Source organism: Trichosurus vulpecula, chromosome 3 (genome assembly GCF_011100635.1).
Source record: "Trichosurus vulpecula isolate mTriVul1 chromosome 3, mTriVul1.pri, whole genome shotgun sequence".
NCBI lineage: Eukaryota > Metazoa > Chordata > Mammalia > Diprotodontia > Phalangeridae > Trichosurus > Trichosurus vulpecula.
In genome coordinates this window covers 156,751,765-156,779,673 of record NC_050575.1, presented here as the reverse complement: position 1 = coordinate 156,779,673, position 27,909 = coordinate 156,751,765, and the positions used below count along the sequence as shown (strand labels likewise).

Below are 27,909 nucleotides of genomic sequence, written 5' to 3'. Positions count from 1 at the left end.
CTCTTTATACAGCACTTAAAGAGAATATAACAAAAAAAAACTACCGCATTTCATTTCAGTTTCCATGGCAACTCTCCCCTTTCTTTCCCCTCTCTCCTTTTCCCTTATGACAAGACAACAAAATAGGGACTGAAATGCTGTGGCATCCTTTCCCCCCACCCTCCCCTCTCTAGCTTGTCTCCCTTGGTGCTGGGGTGGCAGGGAAGAGAGCTCTAGGGAATATTAAAGGGTACAGAATAAGACATACATTTTCAGACACAGCCATTGCTTTGATGTATTTGGTTTCATTAATACAAATTTGTGACCAAGGCTTCTATTTGGGTTAGTGAAGAACAAGAGAAATAGCAAAAAAGAAAAAAAAAGGCAAAGAGAAAATAGCATCAATAAACAAATGGAGAAAAAGAAAAGAAAACAAAGTTTAAAGAAGGCATAAAACAGGGCAGTGTGTTCAGTTTAATGTAGACCTAAAGAAAACGCTCCCACTAACTCTACATAACAAAGTTCAGTTTCAATACAATCCTCCTTGTATGCTAAATATTTCTACCTGTTGAGGATTTTTATGTTCAAAATTTTTAAAAGATTTTTGAAAAAGAAAATGAAAGGGATAGAGGGACTTGGGAGCATAAAAAAGGTGCTTGGATGGGAAGTTTCCTAAGGATACCTGGGCACTCTCCCACATGCTCCATTCTTAGAACCTAATGGGACTGCAAAGTTTCTGGAAGGGGCCCTGGGTCAGGTGAATCTCAGGGAGATGATCACTGGAAGACTTGCAGTCCAGGTGGCCAGGCTGCAATGTCATCTAGTCAAGCTCTTACCCCACCCCCCCAACTCCCTTCCTTCCCAACAAAGTCTATACTCAAACCAGGCTCCAGCCTCAATCAAGTTTTCCTACCACCACAGTGGGCCTTGGAAGTCATTTTAAAGGAACTACTCTGGCATCCAGTTCCTGACTTCAAGCTTCCTTCAGCCTAATCAAGTTTGTTCCACCTAACAAATTCAGATCTATAAGAAACCAACTCTCTATCTCCATTCTACATTTCCTAACTGGGGGTAGGACCTTGGACCTAACTTGCCCACAATAAATCTTGGTCTTCTTTGCTTGACAATATTCTAAATTTCTTGGACCCTGTATCACTCGTTGTCAGGCGGGTAATTCCTACTGCTTTAGTGTCAGTCCATTTTGTCTGTGTAGGATCTCAGAAGAAAGGGTCACCTAGCTTAACTGGTCCCTGGGAAGAGTAGAAGAATAATCAGAAATCCTTACAGTAAACATAAGCTGGCATCCTCCAAGGATGTAGTCTAGGAAAGAATAGTCCCGGGTTATCTGAAAGAAGAGAGTCCAAGTTAGTACACTAAATACTCCCCCGCCCCCCCTCCCAGCATCCTAAATTCCCAGTCCTTCCTTCAATTTATTCAGTTCCCATGATTCATTCCTTCGCTCCATCTCGGCTACACAGAGATGGGCATGCAAACCTTTGATCTTGCCACCACGTGTTTGATTTCCATGTTTACAAGCTCCAAAATTTTTTTATGTGATCATAAACTTTTATCATCCCACCTTTTCCTCTACTTGAGAACCTCAGCTCCCTTCTTTGTACTTATGATGACCTCCCATCCCTCCACTCCTCATTTCTTTCCCAGGCCATCACCCCTGTACTAGTTGTATTGCTTTCCTTTTCCTATCTTGATGCCTCAGTGAATCAGTTTGACTCTGCACTATCCTCTAAATTCCAGTGTCTTGCTCCCTTGTCCTACACTCGATGGCATCACTGATGATGCCTTGCCAAATCCCAGTCGGATTACTCACACAATCTGCTGCCTTCACTCCTATTCACAGACTGCTGAAAGGAGCTAGAGAAAACCACCAAACTATAATGAGTCCACTACAAACTTCAGTTACATAATCTCAATGAGACCCTCAATGCAGAAAGGCGATTCTTTTACACTTTTCTAATCAACTCACTTTCCCGCTCAACACAACAGCTACGCAAAATTTTCTTCCCTCTTCAAATGTACTAGTACCCCCTGCACCCACCCTGTCAGCTGAGGAACTCCCCTCAGACTTCACTGAAAAAATTGAGGCCATTCACTGGGAATTGTCTCTTCTTTGTCCTTCCTCATTTCACATCACTTAGATATCTTACTTCTGCTTCTCCTACTTTACCCTTGTCTTTCATGAAGAGTTGGCCCTTCTTTCCAAGATAAAACAACTCAACATACCCCCTTGATGCTATCTCCCATTCCATCTTCTCCAGCAAAGTGCCCCATCTGTTATCCTCATTCTCATTAATCTTCCATCTTTCCTTGTATACGGTCTGCTGTCTTGCTACTAACGAGAATGCTCATGTCTCCTTCATCCTTAAAAACCCATATTTGATCCTGCCATTCCTGGTAACTATCATACCGTATCTCTCCTCTTCTCAGCTGAACTCCTTGAAAAGGCTCAAGTGTCTCTAGTCCATTTCGTCTCTTTCTCTTAAACCTTTCTACATTCTGGCTTCTGAAACTGACCTCTAAAGTCACCCCTGATCTCTTAATTGCCAAATGCACTGGCTGCTCCTCAATCCTCATCCTTCTTGACCTCTCTACAGCTTCTGACACTATTGACCCTCCTCTTCTGGAGGTTTCCATAACACTGCTTTCTCTTGGTTCTCCTTCTTATTACCACTTCTTAGTATCCTTTGCTGGGTCTCCATCCAGGTCCTATCTGCTAACCATGGATGTCCAAGGCTCTGCCCTGAGTACTTTTCTCTTCCCCCCATATTATTTTACTTGGTGATCTCATCAGCTCTCGTGGATCCAATTACTACTTCTATGCAGATGATTCCCAGACCTATTTAATCAACTTTAACTTCTCTCTTGAGCTCTAGTTTCACATTATCAACTGGCCTTTGTACATTTCAAACTGAACATCCCATAGGCATCTCAAACTCAACATATCCAAAACAGAACTCGTCATCTTTCCCCTATCCCTAAGCCCCTTTCAAACCTCCCTATTACTGTAAAGGGCACCACCCTCCTTCCAGGCACCCAATCTAATAACCTGGGGGGCGAGGGGCACATCCACCCTTGAATCCTCACTCTCACTTTCCAAAGCCAATCTATTGCCAAGTCCAGTTCACAATCTATCTTCTATATGCCCTCTTCTCTTCTCTGACAACGCTCTTCCTCTGGTGCAGGCCCTTATTACCTCACAACTAGATTATTGCAATGGCCTTCTTGGTCTCCATGCTTTCAGTCTCTTCCCATGCCAATTAATCCTCCGCTCAGCTGCCAAAGTGGTTTTCCTAAAGTGTTGATCGGATTATGTCTTCCCTTCCCCCTTCTCAATAAACTCCAGCAGCTCCCTGTTACCTTCAGGATCAAACATAAAACTTTCTGTTTGGCATTTAAAGGCCTTAACAATGCCCCTTCTCATACTTCACAGTCCACCAACATCTCTTTTCTTATTGCTCTTCACATATGACACTTCATCTCCCAAACTTGTGCCTTTTCAATGGCTGTCCTCCATGCCTGGGATGCCCTATTTCCTCACTTCCACCCACTGGCTTCTCTGGCCTTCTTTGAGCTCAAATCTTCACCTTTGGCCAGAGGCCTTTTCAGGTCTTCCCCCTCCACACTGCTAGTGCTTTTCACTCTCAAATCACCTCCTATCTACTCTGTATATGTTCTGTGGGTGGCTAGAGTGCCAGGCCTGAGGTCTGGAAGAATCATCTTCCTGCATTCAAATCTGGCCTTAGACACTTACTAGCTGTGTGACCCTGGGCAAGTCACTTACCCCCATTTACCTCAGTTTCCTCATCTGTAAAATGAGCTGGAGAAGGAGATGGCAAACCACTCCAGTATCTTTGCCAAGAAAACCCCAAATGGGGCCATAAAGAATTGGACACAACTGACTGAACATATATTTTCTATGTACATGATTGTTTGTATGTTGTCTCCTCTTGCAAGTGGGGCCATGTTTTGCCTTACTTGTATCCTTCAGTGCTTAGCACAGTGCCTGGCACATGGTAAGTACCTAATAACTGCTTGTTGACCAGTTGGTTCAATTGGTACAGTGCCCTACATTCTAGGTCTAGTATTCACTCTGTTATATATTCAGGGGATGGTCATGAACAAGGTACTCAGGCTCAGTATTCTCATCTTTAAGATGGGGATAGCAATTCTTATTTTACCTCTTAACCACCAATGGCATTAGCAGAATAAAACTATTTCCAAGCACTGTCCTTTTAACGTCTTGCCCTTTCATAGGTCAGTCTGCTCTTGAGCTAAGTTTGCTCAGAGTTGTAAGAAAAACAGTTACTCTGCCTCAGAGCTCTGAGACAGCTGCTGCTAATTTTGAATGTGACCATCTGTAGTAACTGGAATGATACGAACATTAGAACTGTTTTACGTTTATGGGACAAATGTGATTTACCTGAGTATAGAAAGATGAGAATTTGGTTACTGACCACAAACAAACATGACATCATGGGGGGATGACTGGAGTCTGAACCCAGGAAAGGAAAGGAAAGGGATGCCAGGGGAAGAAAAGAAAAGAAAGGGGGCAGGGGGAAGAAGCAAAGAGAGGAGAGGAGAGGAGCTAGATTTTAGAGCTGCATTAGCTAAGCATGAAGCTGGAAGTGATAGATACTCAGTTGCTATTGAGGAGTAAGTTTAGCCCAGCAGAGGAACAGCTGAGAAGCAGAGGATCAGAGAAGTCACTCAGCATCACTTCAGTTTAGCTGCAGGAGCACCCCTTTAACACAGAAGCTGTGCTCAACAAGGCTGCTGATAGAAAAAGAGCCCCAAAGGTTACATAGTTCCACTGTTGTGACTTATCCAGACCAAGTGGGTTTTCCTCATTCATATGGCTTCTTGCCAGATTTCTATGGATGCTTATTCTACCTCAGAGATACTGAGTGCAGTAGTGGGAGGGTGATTATGTGTAGATTGTGATGCACTTTATTTTTTATTTGCTATATCATGTGAGTACCTGTGGCATTTTGGCCTTATTTTTAAGGAAATGGTTACACATAATAACAAAAATAACATTACTGTGAGTTTCGTGTAAATAGAAGCACAACAATGGAAGTGCAAAAGGTAACGTGGTAAGTGGAGAGAGTGTATTCCCCCAAAAGAAGGTTACTCCTAGGACCTTGAGAGAGTTTGTAATCAAATGGTGGTGGTCCTTCTCTGGGAACCTAGACCTCAGTGAGGGCAGGTTGGAATGAATGAGGCAACCCAGAGAGCAAATGTCCACACTCCTGCTGCAAGAAGTATAAGGTGCTATGTAGTGATTGGCCACCTCATGTACCCATTACAGAAATAAAATAAAAAAATAATAATTTCCATTACAGCCTAAATTTCTAGATAACAGAGGTTCTTTAAGACCCATCCAGTGGTTCACTTATTTAAAGCAAATATTAGAAACATCAAAATTTGGAGACCTGAGTCCAGGCTTTCCCACTGCCTTATAACATATATACCTCTCTGAGATTCAGTTTTCCTATCTATAAAGTAGGGCTAATAATTCCTCCCTCACTTCCCTTGCAATCTGTTTTGAGGACCAAAAAAAAGGCCATGAAATGTGCCAATGTTTTAGATTAAGAAGTACTCAATGAATTCAGGGTTAGTGATGCTTCTTCCTTGCACTGCATCACTGCCCCCACTGAGGTGCTGAGCAGGCAGGCTCTAGTTCTCAAAAGCCACCTCTAGCATGGCCATGATTCTCAGCCAGCATCCTCTACTATCCTCTTTGGACAGGCAATGCCTTGGTGGCCCCATCTCATAAACCCCTAAACACTCAGTGATCCACAGCCTCCTCCAGCTGGCAAATCATTTAGGCCAGTCCCTGCTTCTGTCTCTTCTATCTCCTAGAAAGATGGGTCCTAGAACTAGCCACAGAACTAGATTCCTTGGCTACCTGATCCCATAACAGATCCAAAATTTTCTGTTCTTCCCTCACATCCCCCAAATATCCAGGCACCCATCCCCTTACCTTACAAGAACGGATAATGATGACGCCTGAGTTCTTATAATTCTTCTTCTTCTTTTGTTTTTTAGGGTTGATACATTCTACCTCTAGCTGGGAACGAAGCAAAGGAAAAAGGACAAATAAAGGATTAACCCCATCCAAAGCTTCAGCCTCAACAAGTGAGAAAGCTGATCTCCATGACTTCTCTCCCCACCAGATACCTGACTGAACTTTCAACAAGATGCTCCTAAAAAATCACCTGGCCTTCTAAAAATAGATGGCCCCATATCACATTTATTTCCCAGACTGTGTCTTTGCTCTGATGCTATTTCCCTAACCTAATATACCTTCTCCCTTTCTCCCTCCCTACCTAAAGCCCTCTCATCTACACACCTACAGTGTGTTATAACAAGCTGATACTGGCCAAAAGCCTCTAGGACTCAGGTACTTGGTCCTGGTAACTCATTCTGCATACTGCCCAATAATGAGGATAATTTAAGTATCCATGGGCAACTTCAGATGCCTCCCCCCATGAATCTAATCACCAATGCTTGGGAATGGTACGTGTATGTGTGTAGGGGTGGTGTTTATTCAAGAATTGCAGAGTTTCCCTTCCCTGAGCTGGCTGAGCTCTACCCAAAACACTAGATCATTGAAGTTTGTGTCCTGTGGTGGATGGGGTGAAGTTATTCTCTTTCTACAAGGAAGGGATCACAGGAAAGGGATCACAGATCACAGGATTTCTATATGCTTCACTGTTTGTTGATGACTGTGCTGATAGTATAGGGCATCCTCTCAGCCTCCTGAGAAATAAATGCCACTACCTTCTGGGGGAGGCTTCCCTCCTATCTAAACAACGTCAAACTGCTGTCTCACATGCCCAAGTCCCTTTACCCCATCTCACCGGAACACCATCTCGGGCCTCACACATCTTCACCACCGAAGTCTGGAACTCACCGATGAAGTCATGGCCGCCATCATTATCATAGTCATAGCACATGACCTGAGGGATCAGAGTGGGTAAAGTCAGCCCAGAGAAGTCCCCTCCAGGCACTCTCTTAGACATCACTTCTCTATCCTAGTCCTGGGGCAGTCATCGCACCAACTCAAATATTCGATGAACTCTTCTTGGAAGTCTTAAATTACACCAGGTGTTTAATGTCTTCCCCAACCCCAACCCACTAGTTTATGCTGCCTCCCCTGTATCATTTAAGCAGCTCCTAACCCTCTCATCTCTTCCAGGAAGCCTTCTAAGACTGATTAAAAGGAAGACAATTATTATCCCCATTTTACAGATGAGGAAAGAGAGAAAGGTGAACAGATAGTAGCAGAGCTGGGGTGAGAAGCCAGCTTTCCTGACCTCAGGTCTGGTGCCTTTGGTTATTATACCAGTGTTTTCTAACTACTGGTCCATAGATCATCATCTGTCTATAACAATTCTTTTTTTTTAACCAATTCACAAAATTTCTTAATAAGGATACACTTTTCAAAAGGATGCCTCCTCCTTCTCCCTTGTCCTGCTCTTCCCACCTCCCAGACTCTTGTCCCCACCCCCCGAGTCTGAGAGCCCTTTCATCCGAAAACTGAGTGGGACAGCTTTGGTTGAGAATTTAGAGATTTCCTGCCAGTTTTCAGTAGAGGACGGGTTGAGAGATGCTATCCTATAGCACGTTGCCCTCTGCCTTCTAACTCTGAGTAGGGAATGTAGTAGATTTGCTTAATAAAGTGCTCAGCCCATAGTCACCCAAGGTGACTATAGTCACCTACAGCTGATCATAGCTATGAAATTTTACCTCTGCTCCACGGACTTCAGGACTCCTAGAGCAGAGGGAGAACCCAGCTAGGAAGTCACTTTCCCTCCCCAAGGAGACAACTATCACAAATGGGCAGGCTATGGAAAGGACACGAGACAGGCACTAAACAGAGACAGCTGAGCTTACCTGAATAGGCTTCTCCAAGTCTCCATCACATAGGGACACCAAAGGCACAGTAAATGGTTTCCACACAGGATCCAGAGTGTACTTGATCACCTTTAATAAGGAAGGAGAGAGTTCTGTCCTCTCTGTCCCCCTCCATCCCTTCCCGGGGAAGGGAAGGAGAAGAGTCAGGTATATTCCTGAGATGTACCTGCCCTGGCTAGGTAGAGGGGGGATTAGCAAGAAAGAGAACAGGCTTTAAGAAGAAAGATGTATCATTCAAATATTTGAATGATACATCTTTCTTCTTAAAGGGTGTTCCTAAAGTCTGGACACATAGGCAAAAATGCATATTTTCAAGAAATGAAATGATTGAAATTTTCAACAAAATTTTATTTAATTGAAATATTAACAAATAACATCTTCAACTTCAAATAACATCATATGATTTCATATTCATATTCCAAGAGTGAATGTGCAGTTATTGAGTTATTGCATCGAGTTCACGCGAATATTGCAAAGCGCATCAACATTTGCATCACAAGTGATAGAAATCATATTGAAGATGTTATTTGTTAATATTCCAATTAAATAAAATGTTGTTGAAAATTTCAATCATTAGGAACACCCTGTAGACCTAGACTCTGGGGAAGGAGGTCACAGAAATAAGAGGTGGTCTTTATTCTCAAAGAGCTTATGGTTTAGCAAGGAGATAAAATGTGAAGGCAGAGAAGTACTAGGGTAAAGAAAACAAGGTATGGGAGTGGGTGTGCATTGCAGGGGTTAAGACAAGGGGAGTCAACCAGGGATTTCTTTCCAATGAGGGAGACAATTATGCAAATGAGCTGCTAATCAATACACTTCTAACCTACTCAGCCCCTGGCTCCTAGAGTTTTCCACCTCCATGCCAGTGATCTACCTTCTCACACTGGAAAAACCTTTACCTCTGAAGCCTCAGCCTCTAATAGGTGAATTCCTCCATGGAATGAACTTCCATTTGGGGAAGTACTCATGCTAACCTTGCTCACATCTAAACCAGCACCCAAATCTCTGGAAAACTTTCAACAGGTTTTAAAATAAGATTTCGAATTTCAAATTTTTTCTCCCTCCCTCCTTTCCTTCCCCCCTCTCCAAGATGGCAAGCAATCTGATAATATTTCCATACTAGTCATGTTGTAAAAGAAACAGAACAGAAGAGAAAAGCCACGAAAATACAAAAAAAACAAAAATGAAAATAGTCTGCTTTGATCTGCATTCAGACTCCAGAGTTCTTTCTCTGGATGTGGGCAGAATTTTCCATGATGAGTCTTTTTGAACTGTCTTAGAGTATTGTATTGCTGAGAAGAGCTAAGTCTATCATAGCTGATCATCACACAGTGTTGCCGTCACTGTGCATGCTGTTCTCTTGGTTCTGCTCCCCTCACTCAGTATCGGTTCGTGTAAGTCTTTACAGGTTTTTCTGAAGTCCACCTGCTCACCATTCTTATAGTACAATAGTATTCCATTACATTCATATACCACAACTTTTTCAGCTGTTCCTCAATTGATGGGCATTCCCTCAACTTCCAATTCTTTGCCACCGCAAAAAGAGCTGCTATAAACATTTTTGTACATGTAAGTCTGGATGACTTTCTCGCTGCTTCTCTTCCTCCTTTCAGCTCCCTTTTATGTGTTCCCATTAGAATTTAAACCCTGTGAGGGCAGGGACTGTCTTTCTTTTTTGCTTGTATTTGTATTTCCAGTGCTTAGTATGGTGCTTGGCACACAGTAGGCACTTAACAAATGCTCACTCATTCACTCTCTCTGTCTACCCAGGATGATGATGATGTTAATGATAATAATAATAGCTGGCATTTATATATAAGGTTTGCAAAATGTTTTACAAATATTATTGCATTGGATCCTCACAACAACCTTATGAGCTAGGTGTTATTACTATTCCCATTTTATGGATGAAGACACGGAGGCAGACAGGGGTTAAGTGACTTGCCCAGGGTCGCACAACTAATAAATGTCTAAGGCCAGATTTGAACCTAGATCTTCCTGACTCCAAGTCCAGTGTTCTATCCACTCTGACACCTAGCACCCATCATGTAATTGTGAGGTGTCAATACTTGACATATTGGGACTCAGCCCCACTATAATTGGGCCTGCCCCTAAATGACAGTGAGAACAAAGTTCCTAAACCTAAGTTCTGCTGAGGCAAGGACTCGAGGAAGTTGTCCTTCACTTCGTGGTTTAGTGACTCTAGTCTTGACTAATTTCATAGACTCACAGTTACAGGGGACCTGGAAGATAATCTAGTTCAACCTCCTTACTTTACAGAAGTAGAAACTGAGGGCTTGACAGGAAACATAATTTGTTCAAGGTCACATAGTGAGTTTGTGGTGGACAGATTCACATATTCCAAGCAGGTACCACTCACCTCTGTCCGGTGAACAAGCATCCATTTGCCATCATCTCCTGGCTTATAAAACTCTAGAAATGGGTCTGATTTCCCAAAGAGGTCCTATATAGATAAAAAATGTAGGTTACCAATAATTCCTGTGCCACAATCATCTGTATTCTCTGTTTTAGATGGGCACAGAATGGGGATTGAACTGCCCAAAAGGGCATGGATTATGGCATAGGAAATTCTACTCCTTGGAAATTCCTTTCTCTCCGAAGGCTAGGATAGATGACACAACAACCAAGGTGACAGGTGGCTGGATTTTCTTTTTCCAAGAGATGTCAAGGTCATGAGGACAAAGAATGACAAGAATTTGAACTAGGGTTAGATGGTTAATTTTTGATTTTTGGTGAAAATAAAGACCTTTTCTCAGGAAAAGAATCTAACCATGGCCTGAGCCCCTGGTTTCCCCAGAGTACATTTCTTCTAGCCATAGGTACATACTGTTTAGGTAAAGGAATCGTAATTTTCAGGATCTGGGACAAGGGGTACATCCCCAGAGCCCACAAGAGCCTCCTCCCCACATTGCCTGCCCTCCCCCATACCTTCTTATCCAGTTTCCTGCCTGCCATGCTCAGCGTGATGACTCGGTTGTCTGATAGTTCCTGGGCGGTGATCTGTGAGGCAGATGAGAAGGAGAAGAGCACAATGAGGGTTGAGTCCTGATCACCTTCTCTGACCCAGGCCCACACAAGGGGGAAGTTTGGGGGAAGACTAGAACATTAGGCAGAAAGCTGAAGCCAGGGACACAATGCCCTGAGAAAGAAAGGTTAAGCAAACCCTAGTGGACCCAGCATGGGAAGAGTGGGCTAGAACAGAGAATGGACGGAAAGGTACCGGCAAGAAAAAAAACAAAGCCAGAGGCATATTTGTACAGAAAAGAAATAACATTAAACATTGGAGAAAAAAGTAGTCCCTGGATTTTTGTTTTTTTGAGACTGTGTCTCCCAATCTTCACCCAGACCATAAGTGCAGTGATCAGTGAAGAAGCTTTGACCTGTTCCTTTTCCCACTGGGTCAGTTCACCCCTTCTCCTGTAGCCTTCCTGCTCCCAAAGGCTCATAAGGCCATTCTTAGTGTGGACACTCTACTGGCTTTAGCTCAGACCCCTGGAGCTCAGGATCCAACAGCCTCAGCCTCCCAGTAGCATGGATGACAGTCCTTGGCATTTTAAAATCCAGATGTCAGTACCTATCCTGTTTGAATAAGATGAGAAACTTTGCTCTCTAGCCCTAGAGAACATACCCAAATCCATCCTCTTCATATCTACAGAAAGCTCAAGGCAGTGGGCTGCTTTTTTGCAGTACCAAAGAAAAGTAGATGCCCATCAACTGGGCAATGGCTAAACAAATAATGCTACATGAATATAATTGCACTATAAGAAATGATGAATATGACTAATTCAGAAAAGCACAAGAGGACACATGAACTGATGAAAACTGAAGAGCTGTGAAAACAATATATACAATGAAAGCAGCAATGAAATTGGAAAGAAGGAAAAAAGAAACTGAATGTTATCTAATTACAGTGAGCTCCATGTTAAAGAATAGACAAGAAAAAACACTTCCTTTCCTTCTTTGAAAAGGTGAGATACTATAGGTGTGACACACTGCAGATGCTATACCATCAGACTGAATTGGTGCATTAGCTAGTTTGGGAGAACTGCTTTTTCCTTCTTTTTTATTCTTTTATTTTAACAAGGGATGATTCTCTGAGTAGGAGAAGATATATATTTAGAAATCAAGGTGATATAAAAACAAAAGATAAAAATAAAAGTTAAAAAACAACAACAAGAAAGCATCTTGCTCTAATGGAAAGAGGCCTAGGCTCAGGAGACCTGAGTTTAATTCTCAGCTCTGACATTTACTAGGTATTTTTTTCCCCTTAGTTTGATTTTATTTTTTTAGATATCATCCCTTCATATTCAACTCACCCTGTGCCCTCTGTCTATATATGTATATATACATACATACATAGATACACACATATGTATATATATGCATACATATATATATATATATATATATATATATATATATATATATGCATATTCCCTTCAGCTACCCTAATACTGAGGTCTCATTAATCATACACATCATCTTTCCATGTAGGAATGTCAACAAAACAGTTCAACTTTAGTAAGTTCCTTGTGATTTCTCTTTCTTGTTTACCTTTTCATGCTTCTCTCGATTCTTGTGTTTGAAAGTCAAATTTTCTATTCAGCTCTGGTCTTTTCACTGAGAAAGCTTGAAAGTCCTCTATTTTATTGAAAGTCTATATTTTGCCTTGGAGCATGATACTCAGTTTTGCTGGGTAGGTGAATCTTGGTTTTAATCCTAGCTCCATTGACCTCTGGAATATCATATTCCAAGCCCTTTGGTCCCTTAATGTAGAAGCTGCTAGATCCTGTATTATCCTGATTGTTTTTCCACAATACTCAACTTGTTTCTTTCTGGCTGCTTGCAGTATTTTCTCCTTGACCTGGGAGCTCTGGAATTTGGCGACAATGTTCCTAGGAGTTTTCTTTTTGGGATCTTTTTGAGGAGGCGATCTGTGGATTCTTTCAATTTCTATTTTACCCTCTGGCTCTAGAATATCAGGGCAGTTCTCCTTGATAATTTCTTGAAAGATGATATCTAGGCTCTTTTTTTGATCATGGCTTTCAGGTAGTCCAATAATTTTAAAATTATCTCTCCTGGATCTATTTTCCAGGTCAGTGGTTTTTCCAATGAGATATTTCACATTGTCTTCCACTTTTTCATTCCTTTGGTTCTGTTTTATAATATCTTGATTTCTCATCAAGTCACTAGCTTCCACTTGCTCCAATCTAATTTTGAAGGTAGTATTTTCTTCAGTGGTCTTTTGGACCTCCTTTTCCATTTGGTTAATTCTGCCTTTCAAGACATTCTTCTCCTCATTGGCTTTTGGGAGCTCTTTTGCCATTTGAGTTAGTCTATTTTTTAAGGTGTTGTTTTCTTCAATATTTTTTTCAGTATTTTTTTTGGGTCTCCCTTAGCAAGTCATTGACTTGTTTTTCATGGTTTTCTTGCATCATTCTCATTTCTTTTCCCAATTTTTTCTCTACTTCTCTAACTTGCTTTTCCAACTCCTTTTTGAGCTCTTCCATGGCCTGAGACCAGTTCATGTTTTTCTTGGAGGCTTCTGATGCAGGCTCTTTGACTTTGTTGACTTCTTCTGGCTGTATGTTTTGGTCTTCTTTGTCACCAAAGAAAGATTCCAAAGTCTGAGACTGAATCTGAGTGAGTTTTCGCTGCCTGGCCATGCTCCCAGCCAACTTAGTTGACCCTTGAGTTTTTCAGCGGTATATGACTGCTTGTAGAGCAAAGAGTACTTTGTTCCAAGCTTGAGGGGATGCACCATTGATTTCAGAGCTATTTCTATACAGCCAGCTCTGCCACACCAGTACTCCTTCTTCCCCAAGAACCACCAACCCAGACCTGGCTCTGCACTCCTGGTCTGATCCTCCACTTAATTCCTCCCACCAGATGGGCCTGGGGCTGGAAGTAACTGCAGCTGCAGTTCTGTAGCTGCACCACCCCCACTGCCCCTGGGGCAGTGGCCAAACCTCGAATTCTGTCCCCCAAGGCTTTTCCCACTAACCTTCTCTGTTGTCTTTGATGTTAGTGGGTTGAGAAGTCTGGTAACTGCCAGAGCTCACTGATTTAGGGTGCTAGGGCCTGTTCTGCCTGGGTCCTGGTCTGGTTGGTCCTGCCACCACCCACACTGGGCTCCGCTCTCCTCCGCCCCCAGCTCCGTGTGTGATAGACCTCATCCAGCGACCATCCAGGCTGTCCTGGGCTGGATCCCTGCTTCCCTCTGCTGTTTTGTGGGTTCTGCAGTTCTAGAATTTGTTCAGAGTCATTTTTTATAGGTTTTTGGAGGGACCTGGTGGAGAGCTCACACAAGTCCCTGCTTTCCAGCCGCCATCCATCTACTAGGTTTTTGACTGAGCAAAGCACTTCCTCACTCTGTTTCCTCATCTGTAAAATGGATACAATAATACTTGCAACACACCTAAGTTTTGTAAGGACAGAACTTTACCAGCCACAAAACCCTGGAACTGTGAGCAATAACTATTTTCATTATTATTTTGGATTATTTGCGTTGGTCCCTGTGAAGAATAAAAAGAAGAACTGACATGGTCCCTACTCTCAAGCAGCTTCCAGTCTAATTTCTCACAAAGATAACTAACAATATCAGGCTGTATACAGAGAGTAAAGGTTGTGGGACTTCAGGACCACTTAGACCAAGAAATCTAAAGTCATGGTATATAGATCAAACTGCTTGCCTTCTCAGTGAGGGGGAAGGGAAAGAAGGGAGAGAATTTGAAACTCAAAATTTAAAAAAAATCCAAATGTTAAAAATTGTTTTTACATCTAATTGGGGGAAAAATATTTTTTAAAAAGTCATGGTAGAATGTTTCATGGAAGAGCCAGGTCTTGAGCTGAGCTTTGAATATATTATCAGAAATGAAGGGGGAGAGGCAGGTATTTCTCTCATTGGACTATTGTAAGGAAGATGCTTTATAAATATTAAGGCCACAAAATCAACAGCAACTTTCTACTAGATCTAACCAGCCAGCAATGAATGGGAATGCACAGGCTTCTTAGCTTGGACTTTAAGACCCTTCACAAGGTGGTATGGAACAACCTTTCAGGTCTTCTTACCACTTCCTTTTGTGCATTCTACTTATTCATCACAAAACTTTTTGTTTCTGCTTGCTTCCCACAGCAACCCCTGCCTCACTCCCTCAGCTGAGAAAGTCACCTCACATTTCACCAAAAACTCCCTTTTCCTTGCTCCTCATCTCATATCAGTCAGATATCTTCCCCGACCAAGTCCTTCTTCATCCCAGTCTCAAATAAAGGCGTGGCCCTTCTTCCTCTCAAGGCAAATCCCTCCATATGCACCTTTGATCCCATCTCCTCTGGTCTTTTCCAGCAGATTGTCCCCATAATCACCCCTATTCTCTCCAATTTTCAAGGTCTCCCAGTTACTGACTCCCTCCCTGAAGTCTATAAACTCCCCCACCCACCCCCAAGTGTCCTAGATCTTTAAATTAAAAACAAAGAACAGCAACAACAAACGAACAGAACCCTAGTTTGATCCAATCATCCCCTCCAGCTATCACCTTTATCTCTCCTCCCCTTCTCAGCTAAACTCCTACCTTCCTCTTGTCTTGCTTTTAAACCCTCTGCAGTCTGGCTTCTGACATCATTCAACTGAAAATGCTCTCTCCAAATAACCTAAAATAATAATGAAACCAATGAACTCTTAATTACCAAATGTAATGGCCATCTTTCAGTACTTCTTCTCAATCTCTCTAGTACTGTCAGTCACCTTCTCCTCTTGAATACATTCTCTTCTCTGGGTGTTTGTGACACTGCTTTCTCTAAGTTCTCCTATCTGTGTAATGCCTACTCAGTCTCCTTTGCAGGATCTTTTTCTAGAAACTCTGAGGATCTTCCCCTCCCAGACTGATTTTTTTTTTTTGAGTAGGTAAAAGAGGCCTTTTTTTGCCTCATTTCTTACCTAGACAATCACTGAATGTGTGTTAGCTCCGACAAACTGAGACTGGGAAAGACCTTAGCTTAAAAAGGCCAAGGTCTCCCACTGTATTGGGGGCCATCTCTAGTCACCCTGATGACCCAGAAGGCTCTGGAGGAGAGAATGAGTCCTATGACTTTGCATAGCTCTAACTCACTTAAATCCAGTTCACTTGCCAGTCAAGACATCACCTTCCTAAAATCATTGGTCCTCTTGCAGAATGAAAGACAAACAACATCCAGATTACATCTAGCTTCCCCCAGGGCTCTGTCCTGGGCTCCCTTCCTTCTCTCACTTGGTGATCTTATCAGCTCCCATTGATTCAATTTTCATCTCTATGTAGATGACTCTCAGACCTATATATCCAGCCTTAATATCTCTCCTGACTTCCAGTCCCATATCACCCACTGACTTTTTAGACATGTTAAAATCCACATGTTCAAAATAGAACTCATTTTCTTTCTCCCTTATTCCCAACTTTCCTATTACTCTCAAGGGCACTACAATCCTCCTGGTCCATCCAGGCTTACAACCTCAGCATCATTCCTGAGTTCTCACTTTGACTCATCTCACATATCCATTCTCTTAATCAAATCTTGTTTTTGTCTCCACAACATCTCTCTTATATGTACCCTTTTCTCCTATTGCACAGCCACCACCACGATTTGGCCCTCATGACCTCTCAGTTGGACTATTACAAAAGCCTTCGACTCAGTTTCCCTGCCTCATCTCACCCCAAATAAGCCCATCCTCCACTCAGCGGCCAAAGTGATTTTCCTAATGTCACCCTACCCCATACTCCAGTGGTTCTGTATTGCCACCAGAATAAAATATAAAATGCCCTTTTTAGCATTTAGGAGTCCTTCACAATCTGGTGCCTTTCTACTTTTCCTTTCTTCTTACACTTTACTCTCCTCTATACACTATGATCCAGATACATTGGCCTCCTGGCTGTTCCTCAACACAGGACACTCCCATCTTTTGACTGTGCATTACATTGGCTCTTCCCTATGCCTAGAATGCTCTCTCCCTTCATCTTCACCTCCTTCCTCCCCTGATTTCCTTCAAGACTCAACTGATATCCCACTTTCTAGTCTCCCACCATCACCCTGTTGTTGTTGTGAATTGGATTTAAAGGAGGCAGGGCTGTGCAAAATCACCAGCCTCACTTTCTCCTCTGGAGCCATCTGGGTCCAGTGGCCAGATACACATGACTAAAGCCTTCCCTCTGAGATATTTGTTGTTCAGTTGGGCCCCGCTCTTTATGACCCCATTTTGGGTTTTCTTGGCAAAGATACTGGGTGGTTTGCCATTTTCTTCTCCAGCTCATTTTACAGGTGAGGAAATTAAGACAACCAGGGTAAGTGACTTGCCCAGGGTCATACAGCTAATAGCTGCCTGAGGTCACATTTGAACTCATCAACAAGAGCCCTCCTGTCTCCAAGCCCAGTGCTTTATCCATTATGCCACCTAGCTGCCTCTAAGATTCTTCTGAGATTACCTTCCATTTATACTTATACATAGACACACACAAATGTATCTTGTATGTACATAGTTATTTGTGTATTTTCTCCCCCATTAGACTGTGGGCTCCTAGAATGTTTAGTACATAGTAGGCACTTAATAAGTGCTAGATGACTGACTGCCTCTAGGTCCCAACCAAACTGGACCATTTGCTGTTTCTTAAGCATGTTCTGCGCTCTCCTACCTCTGTGCATTTGTGAAGTCACCTACCTCTGCCTACAGAGATCTTTTTCTTTCTTAGGCTCAGCCTCCTTCATATCCCCACAACACTCTAATTTCCTCTCCCACCTTAAATTTCTTAGAGTCCTTCTTCCAAAAGTCTTTGCCCTATTGCATTCCACCTTGTATCTTACTCCTTTGCACACATGGCTTATTCCACCAAGTAGGCTTGTTAAGGGAGGCACTATATTTGATTTCATCTCTGTATCCCTTGAGCTTAGCCCAGGGCTCTATTTCATAGCCATTAACTAAAATGAGCTTTCAGTCTCTTTCCCAAGATATTGGAAAACAACAAAAGCAAAGTATTCCTTCCATCTGCCTGTGACTTAGTTACCATTCTGCCTAGGGAGCAAGGCGATCGACTCAGTGGGCTATGTATAGTCTCATTACTTTCTGCTCTGGCCGAATAATACAAGCTTTCCAGGGCAGATCCAAATATCCACTGGGACCAGAAATATAGGCATGGCTGTCAGGTCTTCTCCCTCTCACCTCTAGCCAGAAACAATAACCAAAAGACAGAAGAAATAGCTTCATTTCTTCTGCCTGGATGTGTTTTCCTGGGCTGTGGGGGAAAAGCAGACACTCTAAGAGTGATGGGTCCTTCATGTGAAGCAAATGGTTAAAACAGTATGTCACAGAGAAGCGTGTCTACAGGGCAATGAGGGGCCATCAAAGAACCAACGAGAAGCAAAGATACAGCATGTTCATGTTCATTGATGGCCTTCTTGCTGAACCTCACTCATGACATTCAATTTCCCAACTCTTTTCACCTCACCTCTTGGCTTCTTTCAAGACTCAGCTCAAATTCCACCTTCAGTGGAGGTCCCTTCCTTTTTCCCTTCCTCTCACTAGTACCTTCCCTTTGAGATTACTTTCCACTTATAATGTATATTTTTTTATGTACACAGCTATATGCATGTTTCCTCCAATATTAGAATGTGAGATCCTTGAAGGCAGGGACTGGGTTTTTTGTATCCTCAGCTTTCAGCACAGTGCTTGGCTTAATAAATGCTTGTTGACTGACTGACTGACTGACAGATATGAGGTCCTGGACCATGACATGAGCCTACTATCTCTCTGGGGGCATATTTGGCAATGATTCACAAAGTCTGGGCATTTCCCAAGGGAATCACAAGGGAGTATGATTAAAAGAATGTGGATAACTCTCTCGAAAGGTTGGGCTTTGATCATGGATCTAGAGTGGCAAGAGACCTTCGAGGTCACCTTTGACTCAGAGAGGCTCAATGACTTGCCCATGGTCACACAGCAAAAAGAGGCAAAGCTAGGACTGAAATGAAGGCCCTGTGATGACAAATCCATTACCACAGCTATGACATCATGCAGCAGGACACTGGCAACAACTGTTTCTGAGCAGGGGAGAGGCAAGACTGAAAAGCTTCAGCAAGATGCTTACATCTGATGGAGAGAATATGGAGTGGAATGGATGCAGTAGAGGCAATCATGCCTGGAGTAGGAGGGTTACTGCTGAACTCTGTTGGTCAATATGGACCAGAACATTTTTCTGAGTCACATAAAGCACTGTGAGTCTAGTCCCTGGATAGGAAAGAAATAGTCCAGAAGCAGTCCCCATGAACTGAGACAAGGAACAGGAGTAGAGAGCCACCTGCGTGTGAATCCTGGGAGCCGTTGGCCTGCGGAGAAGGAACCATGGGGTTTGGAAGTCAGCCTTGAGTCAAAATAAAAGAGGACTTTACTTGGACACTCTGTATTGACTGAGGAAACTGCAACTTGTTTGACCTAGGGCTGGATGGTGTTTGTATTTTCTGCTACCCCTTAAGGATGACCCTGGGGAAGACCCTGGCCTGGGACCCCCTGCTTATATAAACAAGTATTTTGGGGAATGCTACTGAATGCAATGGTATAGTTATGTGGGTATTCTGGGAAATGCTATACAATATACTGAATGATATGTTTTTGTTTATTTATTTATTTGTTATGTGTTTATGTTTTAAGACTATGTCTTAGTAATAAGTTATTACTATTATTATAATAAGTTATGTTGTTGTGAATGTTATGCTTTAGTTCTCTGAATAATGTTTAGTTCTGAATAGAGTCCATTATAAAAAAAGAAAGAAATAGCCCAGCCCTGCGGCAGCTTTGTATGCTTCATCCTGAGGCAGTCCCTCGCTGTTCTTCAGTCTATGCATATAGTCTATGTACTGCAAAGAGTTAGGGTGGGGGCCCCAAAAGGATCCTCTGGACAGCCATCTCCCCAGAAGGTAAGGGACCTCAAGGCTAAAGATTCCAGCAATGGATTTCAAGTCACTTCTTGTTAAATCACCATCATACCCACCCAACATTCTTACATAGAACCTTGGTCTGCAAGTCAGAAGACCTGAGTTCTAGTTCTAGTTCTCTTACTCACTTGTCTGTGTGTGTGTGTGTGTGTGTGTGTGTGTGTGTGTGTTTGTGTATGACTCAGCTTTCTCATCTGTAAAATGGAGTCAAGCAACCCATTTTTTTTGTTATTTGCTTGTGTGTCTCAGTTTGCTCAGTTGTAAAATGAGGGTGGTTGAACTAAATGCCCTCTAAAGTCCTTTCAACACTAAGTTTATGATCTTATACATTTTTAAAAATCATTTGTTCCTGGGCAGCTAGGTGGTGCAGTGAGTAGAGCACCGGCCCTGGAGTCAGGAAGACCTGAGCTCAAATTCAGACCATAGACACTTGACACACTCACTAGCTGTGTGATATTGGGCAAGTAACTTAACTCCAATTGCCCTGCCTTCCCCCCTCCGAAACTAAAAAATAAAAATAACAATAAAAAAATCACTTGTTCCTAAGTTGTTTTATAATTCATTTCTTTCAATCATAGATGATGATGTCGACAGCATGATGAGAAGATTGCGTCCCTTCTCTTCTCTCCCCACCTCCAACTCCAAGGGGGATCATAACAGCCCCTGTGACTTTTCTGTTCTCCCAATTCCTTCCCAGAATACTCATAATCCAATCTCTATGACATCACAGCTAGTTGCTGGGGAGAGCATTAGGGAGTTGCAAAAGGAGGATTAAAACTTCAAATGAGGTCTGAGTATTGAGCTGGTTTTATCAAAGTGCCCCTGAAGTGAAACACAGAACCACAGAATTGCTCATTTCCTCCTCCCCTCCCTCCCTCTCTGGCCCACAAATCTGAAAATCAAAGGCCAGACCTTCCAGGGAAGAAAGAGAGCCTTCCATTTCTAAAGCCACTGTGGGAAGCAAGCATCATGAGAATCTCCCCGTGTACCGCAGCCCTCATTAGGGCCTTCCCTTTCAACTTTTACCCCTCTCTTAGTCTTGTTACTGTCCAGGAAAAATGCTCTAGTATTCTAATGAAAGCACTGGATAGACAGGGCAGAAAGTGACAATTTAGCCCCAGCTCTGCCATAATTCACTGTGAGCCCTGGGCAAGCCACTTTCCTTCTGTGGGTCTCATTTTCTTCCTCTATAAAATGAAGCAGTAGGATTTGGATTAGCAACCTAAGGTCCCTTCCAGCTATGATAGTCTGTAGGTTCTATGATACTCAAAAAATAAGGATGGTATGATGGTGGTGATGATGATGCCAGGTTCTGTGCTAGGTAATGGCAGTACAGACACAAAGAATGAACAACACTTACTTTCAAAGACCTTACATTCTAATGGATGATCTTTATAAATTATAAGGACCCCTATTTTCCTTTTTTTTTCCCTCACCTGATCTCAGGTTAAAGAGCGGCTCCTCCTCACTCAATCATTTGGCTGAGACATAACTTGGCCTTCTCTCATCCAGGATGCTTCCATCAGGCATTTTTGCTGGACAGGAGCTTCTAAGAAGCCCTCGCTTTTGTTCCTGTATCACCCTAGCAATTAGGACTTTGTCCTCTATTCCCCTGTAATGCTGCATGTCTAGATAATTGAGAGTGGATAGCAATTTCAAACATAACCAACCCTGACAGTCTGACCATGCTAACAGAAGGGAACAAAACCACAGCCAACACAAACACCTGAGAAAACAAACAAAAAGCAATGACAAGTGGATGACAGAGGAGGGCATCCAGGAGAACGACGACCTTTTGAATCCATCATCAAAAGTGCCTACTTAGTAAGTACATAGTAACATACCAGACACTGTGCTAGGCACTAAGGATTCAAAGAGAAAAAAATGAAATTGCCCTCGGCCTCAAACGAGCTTCTATTCTATGAGGGAAGACAATGTGCACGTAAATAAGTATATATGAAATATATACACAATAAACACAATTTAAATTGTGGGGGCACTAATAGTGGAGGGGGGAAAGGGGAAATCAGGGAAGGCTTCATGCAGGAGGCGGCCTAGAGTTTTGAGAAAAAAAAAACCAAGAAGAAATTCTAAAAGGTACAGGTGCTTTGGAAGTATATTCCAGGTGTAGAGGACAGCCAGTACACAGAGGTGGAAAGGGGAGATGGAGAGCTGGGTGTGAGCAATAGCAGTGCCTAGACTATGGAGCGCACAGGGAATAAGGCATAATGAGGCTGGAGAGTCAGGTTGATGCCAGATTGTGAAGGGCTTGAAAAACTACACATTGGAGGTTTTATTTACTCCCTGAGGCAATATGGAATCATTGGGAGTTGAGTGGGTTTACTGAATGACATCATAGGCCCTTCATTTCAGAAAAATCCCTTTGGTAGCCCTGTGGAGGAGGAACTGGAGAGACTTGAGACAGAGAGACTGAGGCTATTGCAATAGTCCAAGCAAGGGGCAATGAGGGCTTGAACTAAGATGGTGGCCTTGTACAGAGCAGAGAAAGTACGCCAGAGAGACTGGGGAGATAGAAATGACAAGATCTGGCATGGAAGTGGATACATATGGAGAGAGCTTCCTATTTTCCAAAGCCCTTTCCCATTCCTTGTCCCACGACTAGGATGGGCATAAGACACATACACAAGCAACTACAAGGCAATAGGCACTAACTGTTCTCGAGGGAGGTGCAAGGTGCTATGGGGACACGCAGAGGAAGAAGGAATGATGTTGGGGGAGGGGCAGGGGCAGGGTAGGGGAATAGGATCTGGAAGAAACCAGGGATGCCTTCTTGGAAGAAGTGACATCAAAGTTGGGTCTTGAAGGGATGAGTAGGATCTTCACCATTGAAGATGGGGGAGATGGAGAAGAAGATGATAGATTTAGAGATGGAAGGGATTTCAGAGGCCATTAGATTTCCTCTCTCATTTTGCAGATGAAGAAACAGGTTTAAAGAGGTAAAGTAACTTTGCCCAGGGTCATTCTGCTAATAAGTGTCAGAGGTAGAACTGAAACCCACGTCTTCCTGACCCCAGATCAACACTCTAGAGGAAGGGTTCTTACCCTGATTTTTGTTTTGTTTTGTTTTTGTGTCTTGGACCCTTTGGCAATCTGATGAAGCCTATTGTTTTTAAAAGAATAAAATTAAATCTGATGAAGCCTGAATGTTTTTAAAAGAATAAAATTAAATACATAGGATTAAAAAGGAAACCAATTATACTGAAATAGTTACATTTAAAAAAAAAATCTCAAATTCACAAACCACTTGAAATCCATTCACAGACTTCTTGATAGATCTATTGATCAATTGATATGAAATTTGTTCACTCCTTTTATCCCAATTCCCACCCACCTTGACCCTCCAAGCCAAAGTTGGCTCAGGGAACCCAAGATGGTAACCACAATGTTCCTAATGCCAGCTTAGAACATCTGAGCTAAGAAGAGCATCAGATGGTGAGCTTCAAGAGGCTAGTGGTCACTCTGACTGGCTCTATGTACGTTGCCCAGCCTGGGCCACCACAGGAGGGCATTGACCTAGAGGCTTCTAGATGCTGACAATGGATAAGAAGGGGAGCTGGAAGGGGCCAGGAGCAGTTCCCTCCTCCCTCTGCTTCCTTTTGAAGGGGTGGTTTTTTTAAACCTGAAAAATAGATGGGAATGCCATCATCTGTGAGAGCTCATGCCTGTTGCTAAGAGACCTGTTGCTAAGTTGTAAGTTCTGTCCTTTTTACTATAAACAAAGGCAGTGATTATCTACGTGCTGGGGAGGCAGCCCATTGATGTCAGGCTGGCCCTCAGAGGAGGGAGGATTGGGAGAATGACATTTTTGGCAGAATAGAGAATCAAAATCAAAAGACAGGAAAGAGGAGAGAGCCCAGAAAAATTGCAATACCGTGATCAGGCCCTTCCCTGCTGGCTTCTCATTCACCAAGACCAGGGGCCGGGTGATTTTCTTGCTGGAGACGATCTGAGGAAAAGAACAAAAACAAGTGCTTTGAGGCTTGGGTCTCAAACACTGTCAAAAATAACCCTATCCCCATAAATATAGCTAGAGCTTAGAATCATGAAAGCACTGTTCTGAGTCTTCTCACATTAGATTATCAGCTACTTGAGGCCAGGGACCGTGTCTTGTTATCTTTATATATATATACACACAAAAACACAGAATGCACAGTCTGGGCCCCTGCTTCACAGAATAACAGAATTTTGGAAGTGGAAATGACCTTAGACTCCACCTAAGTCCAACCTCACTTTAGGGGTCAGGTCACTGAGGGTTTTTGAGAAGGGAAATATTTGCCTCAATGTTTGTGTGAGAATTGAGTGTATCATTTTATTTTTGCATTGCTACTATGGAGTGAGAAAGGCAGGCATGTGGAAATGACTTGTCCAGGGTCACAGCAGGAATTAGCGGCAGAAACAGCCCTAGATGATTCCCTAAAAACAAACAAACAAACACAACCCATGCTATCAGAGGATCAGAAATGAAATATGCCCCCCACTTACTGACAAAGAAGGAGAACTCAAAATGCAGAACAAGGAATATATATTTGGCCATAGATAATGAAGGAACTCGCTTTACTTGACTGTGCATGTGTTTTTTGGATTTTTACTAAGTACCCACCATGTATAGCAAGCACCATAAGAAGCACTGGAGATACCAAAAAACAGTCCAAGCCCCCAAGGAGCTTGTATGCACACAGAGATGGACAGAGAACACAGACCAGAGAGGGGAAAAGAAGCTGTTTCCATCACACAGCTGACTCAGGTTCTCAGAAGCCCGTGTCCCCCATCCCTGTAAAAGTAGGGGGTGGCCAGCCCTGTCATTGCCAATTAGAGCCATCTGTCTCTACTTGGGGAATACAGCTTGAGACAATGTGGCATCAGGGACAGCTCTGGCATGGGTGTAAGGCAAGGAGCCAACGGGGAACTTTCAAAGAAGCTAATTTATTCTTAATATTAGGAAAACAATCTCCTTCCTGCCCATCAGTGGGATGGGCTACCTGCAGAAGTGGTGGGTTTCCTCTCACTGAAGGCCTTTATGCAGAAGCCAGGTGCACAAGCTGGACTAACTAACTGCTCTAAAATTGGGTGATTCTCTGACAAGGGCCCCCTTATCTGCTCACACATCTGCTCACATCTGTAACACTAAGTATATTTATTACAAGGGTTTTGTTTTTTGGTGAGGTGTGAGGGAGTTGATTGGGAGACAGAGAAAATAAACACTTGCTAATTGAAAAAAAAATTTTTAAACTCAAAAAGCTTAGATCATTGAAAAAGGGACCTTAAAGGTTGTCAAGTTCAATCTCTATTCATTTTATGGATGAGAAAGTGAAACGCAAAGTGCTCAGTCACATATATTGTAATTGGCAGAAGATAGATCTCTTGAGACTCTCTCTCTGTTTCTCTCTACACACACACACACCCCTACCTCTCATAAAATGGCAGAGCCATATATGTATATGTATGTTTGTGTTTCTGTGTGAATGTATGTATCTATAGCTCTATCCATCTATCTATATCTGCCAAAAAATGGCAGGGCTGTGTGTGTGTGTGTGTGTGTGCGCGCGCGCATATACACATATAGAATGAGTGTGAAAGACTTCACACATGTATGCACACACACATATGTTATTGTTACAAGGAAGGATTCAATAGAGGAGGTGGGGTCTAAGGGGAAATGACTGTGGTACAAAGACACTCACTAAACTCCCATGGCTCCCTATTACCTTAAATGACCAAATACAAAACTCTCTATTTGGTATTTAGAGCCTCTCACAATCTGGCCTCTGGGGGCGCGGGAGGGGGAAAATAAAATTTAACAACATTTAACAACATATGGATATCTCTCAGTTATCTGGTGAATAGTGAAAAGTCTGCAACCAGTACTGAAGAAGTAACCAAATACAACAAACTATTCAAAGTTACAGCAAAGCAGATGGCTTCATCCACAGCTGTAACAACTACTTCTTGTCCTCAGATAAGAAATACTTGCAGTTTTGTCTAAATGGACTTCTTTAACAATCATTTTAAATATTTGGTCACTTCCTCTTGTCTCCTGTCCTTAAACAGGGAATGTGTTCTAATCCTAATGACGAGCTCTGCCATTTTATGGCAAATATTCTCCCAGAAACCTCACTTTTCCCTTTGAATGATTCTCCCTTCCTCTACTCTTTCTCACCTGTGAAATGCTTTACTGACCTAGTCTAAATTGCTTCAGAATGCTGCTGACTGGCTAACTCTAAACAGACTTGAAAAGTTACATAAACCATAATCTGTAGCCTGTGAAGCTGAAGGTACTATGAGGGAGTCTTTCTTAGCAGGCCAATACATTCCTTTGCTTTCAGTTTGGCCTTCTAGCTTTGACAGCCCCCCCCCACTCCCCACCCCCACTCACAAGACCCCTGCTGACAGGTACACATCTCCCAACAGGTTTCATTCCACTTGGTTGAGAGAATTCCCCAAAAGAACCTTCCAGCACTTTCTACAAACACTTTACCTAGGTGTGATGTTAAGCAGGGTGGGACTTTTTTTTTTTTTTTACTGTTTTCTCTTCTAGAATGCTAAAGTTATCAAGTGCCTTTGATTAAGTCTGGCTAGGTACAAAAGCCTCAGGCCCACACCCTTTCACTAACTACGTCTTAAGCCCCAGGCCCATACCTTTTTGCTGATTAGGTATGAAGCCTTCAGGCCCTAAGAAGGGCATATAAACTCAGAGGTTAGCATTTTGTTTGGGGCTCTCACTCACTGGAAGAATGCCATGTGATTTGACCAGAGGAGACTCTGGGTAGCTGCTGGAGCCCCCTGGCTTTGAAAAAGTCCAGACGTTTGTGCTTCTCTTTTTGTTAAGTATATATGTGATGTCTTGATCAGACAAAGCCTGTCTGTCGAATTGTGCTATTTGCTCTGTTTATATTGTCTCTATTTGTAATTTCTGTTTGTATTTGCTCTGAAGTTCAGGGTGCTGGCTTTTCCCCCTGAACTAAGCAAATATATGTAGGTTTAATTAACTGAGATTGTTAACCCCTTAAAGTTGCTTTCCTTAGAAAAACAGATCAAAGAACCTGTGCTGGCAGCTCTTGCTGCTGCTCTTCTTGGGTCTTACACTTCAGCAGCAGCTGCTAGCCACATTGTTGTTATACTAGGTCTGGATTAGAGTGAATAAAGAAACCTCTGAAGTAGTTATACATATCCCTCCACACATTTCAAATCCTGCTACATAGGTCTTTTTAGGTGGAACAGTGGAGAGACTGTTGAACTTGAAGTCAGGCAGACCTGAGCTCACATCCTGCCTCTGTGACTATGTGACTCTGGGCAAGTACTTAATCTTTCTGTACCTCACTTTCCTCAACTGTAAAATAGGGATGATAATAATAGCATTTACCTCACAGGGTTATTGTAAGGATCAAAAGAGATAACCTATGTACAGTGCTTTGCAAACCTCAAAGCACTCTATAAATGCCAGGTATCATCATCATCATTATTCCTCATACATGACACTCCATCTCCCACCTCTGTGCATCTGCACTGGCTGTCCCCCATACCTAGAATGCTCACCCTCCTCACTTCCAACTTCTAGCTTTCCAGACTTCAAGACTCAGCTAAAATTCTACCTTCTATAGGAGGCATATGAGGAGGCCTTTCCTGGTGTTCCTCTGAGATTACCTTCCATTTTTATTAAATATATCAGGTGCATATTTTTTTTTGCACATTTTTTCCCCCATTAGAGTGTAAGTTCCTTGAGGGCAAGGATTATGTTTTCCTTTGTATCCCCAACTCTTAGCACAGCACCTAGCACATATTAAGTACTTGATAAATGCTCATTGATTGACTGACTGCAGATTTCTAGAGGAGGGATTCTGGAATAATATTTTACCTATTTACCAACCCCTAAAATTATCACATGAGATCTGAACCATTGCTGTTCCCCTCCTCTTCCCTGCCCCCAAAAGGATTAACTATACCATTAGTCACACACCCTAAATTCTCCCTAGGGCATTCTGACCCTGGTAGGTCCCAATA

General features: G+C 42.6%; 1 protein-coding gene across 1 annotated transcript in view; it reads right to left on the bottom strand.

Moving 5' to 3' along the window:
- Positions 1-27,909, bottom strand: part of CPNE2 (copine 2) — an 89,848-nt gene that overhangs the window by 27,926 nt on the left and 34,013 nt on the right. Inside the window, exons 4-10 of the mRNA XM_036751015.1 lie at positions 23,783-23,857; positions 10,867-10,938; positions 10,298-10,381; positions 7,897-7,986; positions 6,861-6,959; positions 5,981-6,067; positions 1,265-1,324 (exon numbers count right to left, since the gene is read on the bottom strand). Of these exons, the coding sequence (XP_036606910.1) occupies positions 1,265-1,324; positions 5,981-6,067; positions 6,861-6,959; positions 7,897-7,986; positions 10,298-10,381; positions 10,867-10,938; positions 23,783-23,857 (567 nt within the window). The remainder of the gene's footprint in view (positions 1-1,264; positions 1,325-5,980; positions 6,068-6,860; positions 6,960-7,896; positions 7,987-10,297; positions 10,382-10,866; positions 10,939-23,782; positions 23,858-27,909) is intronic.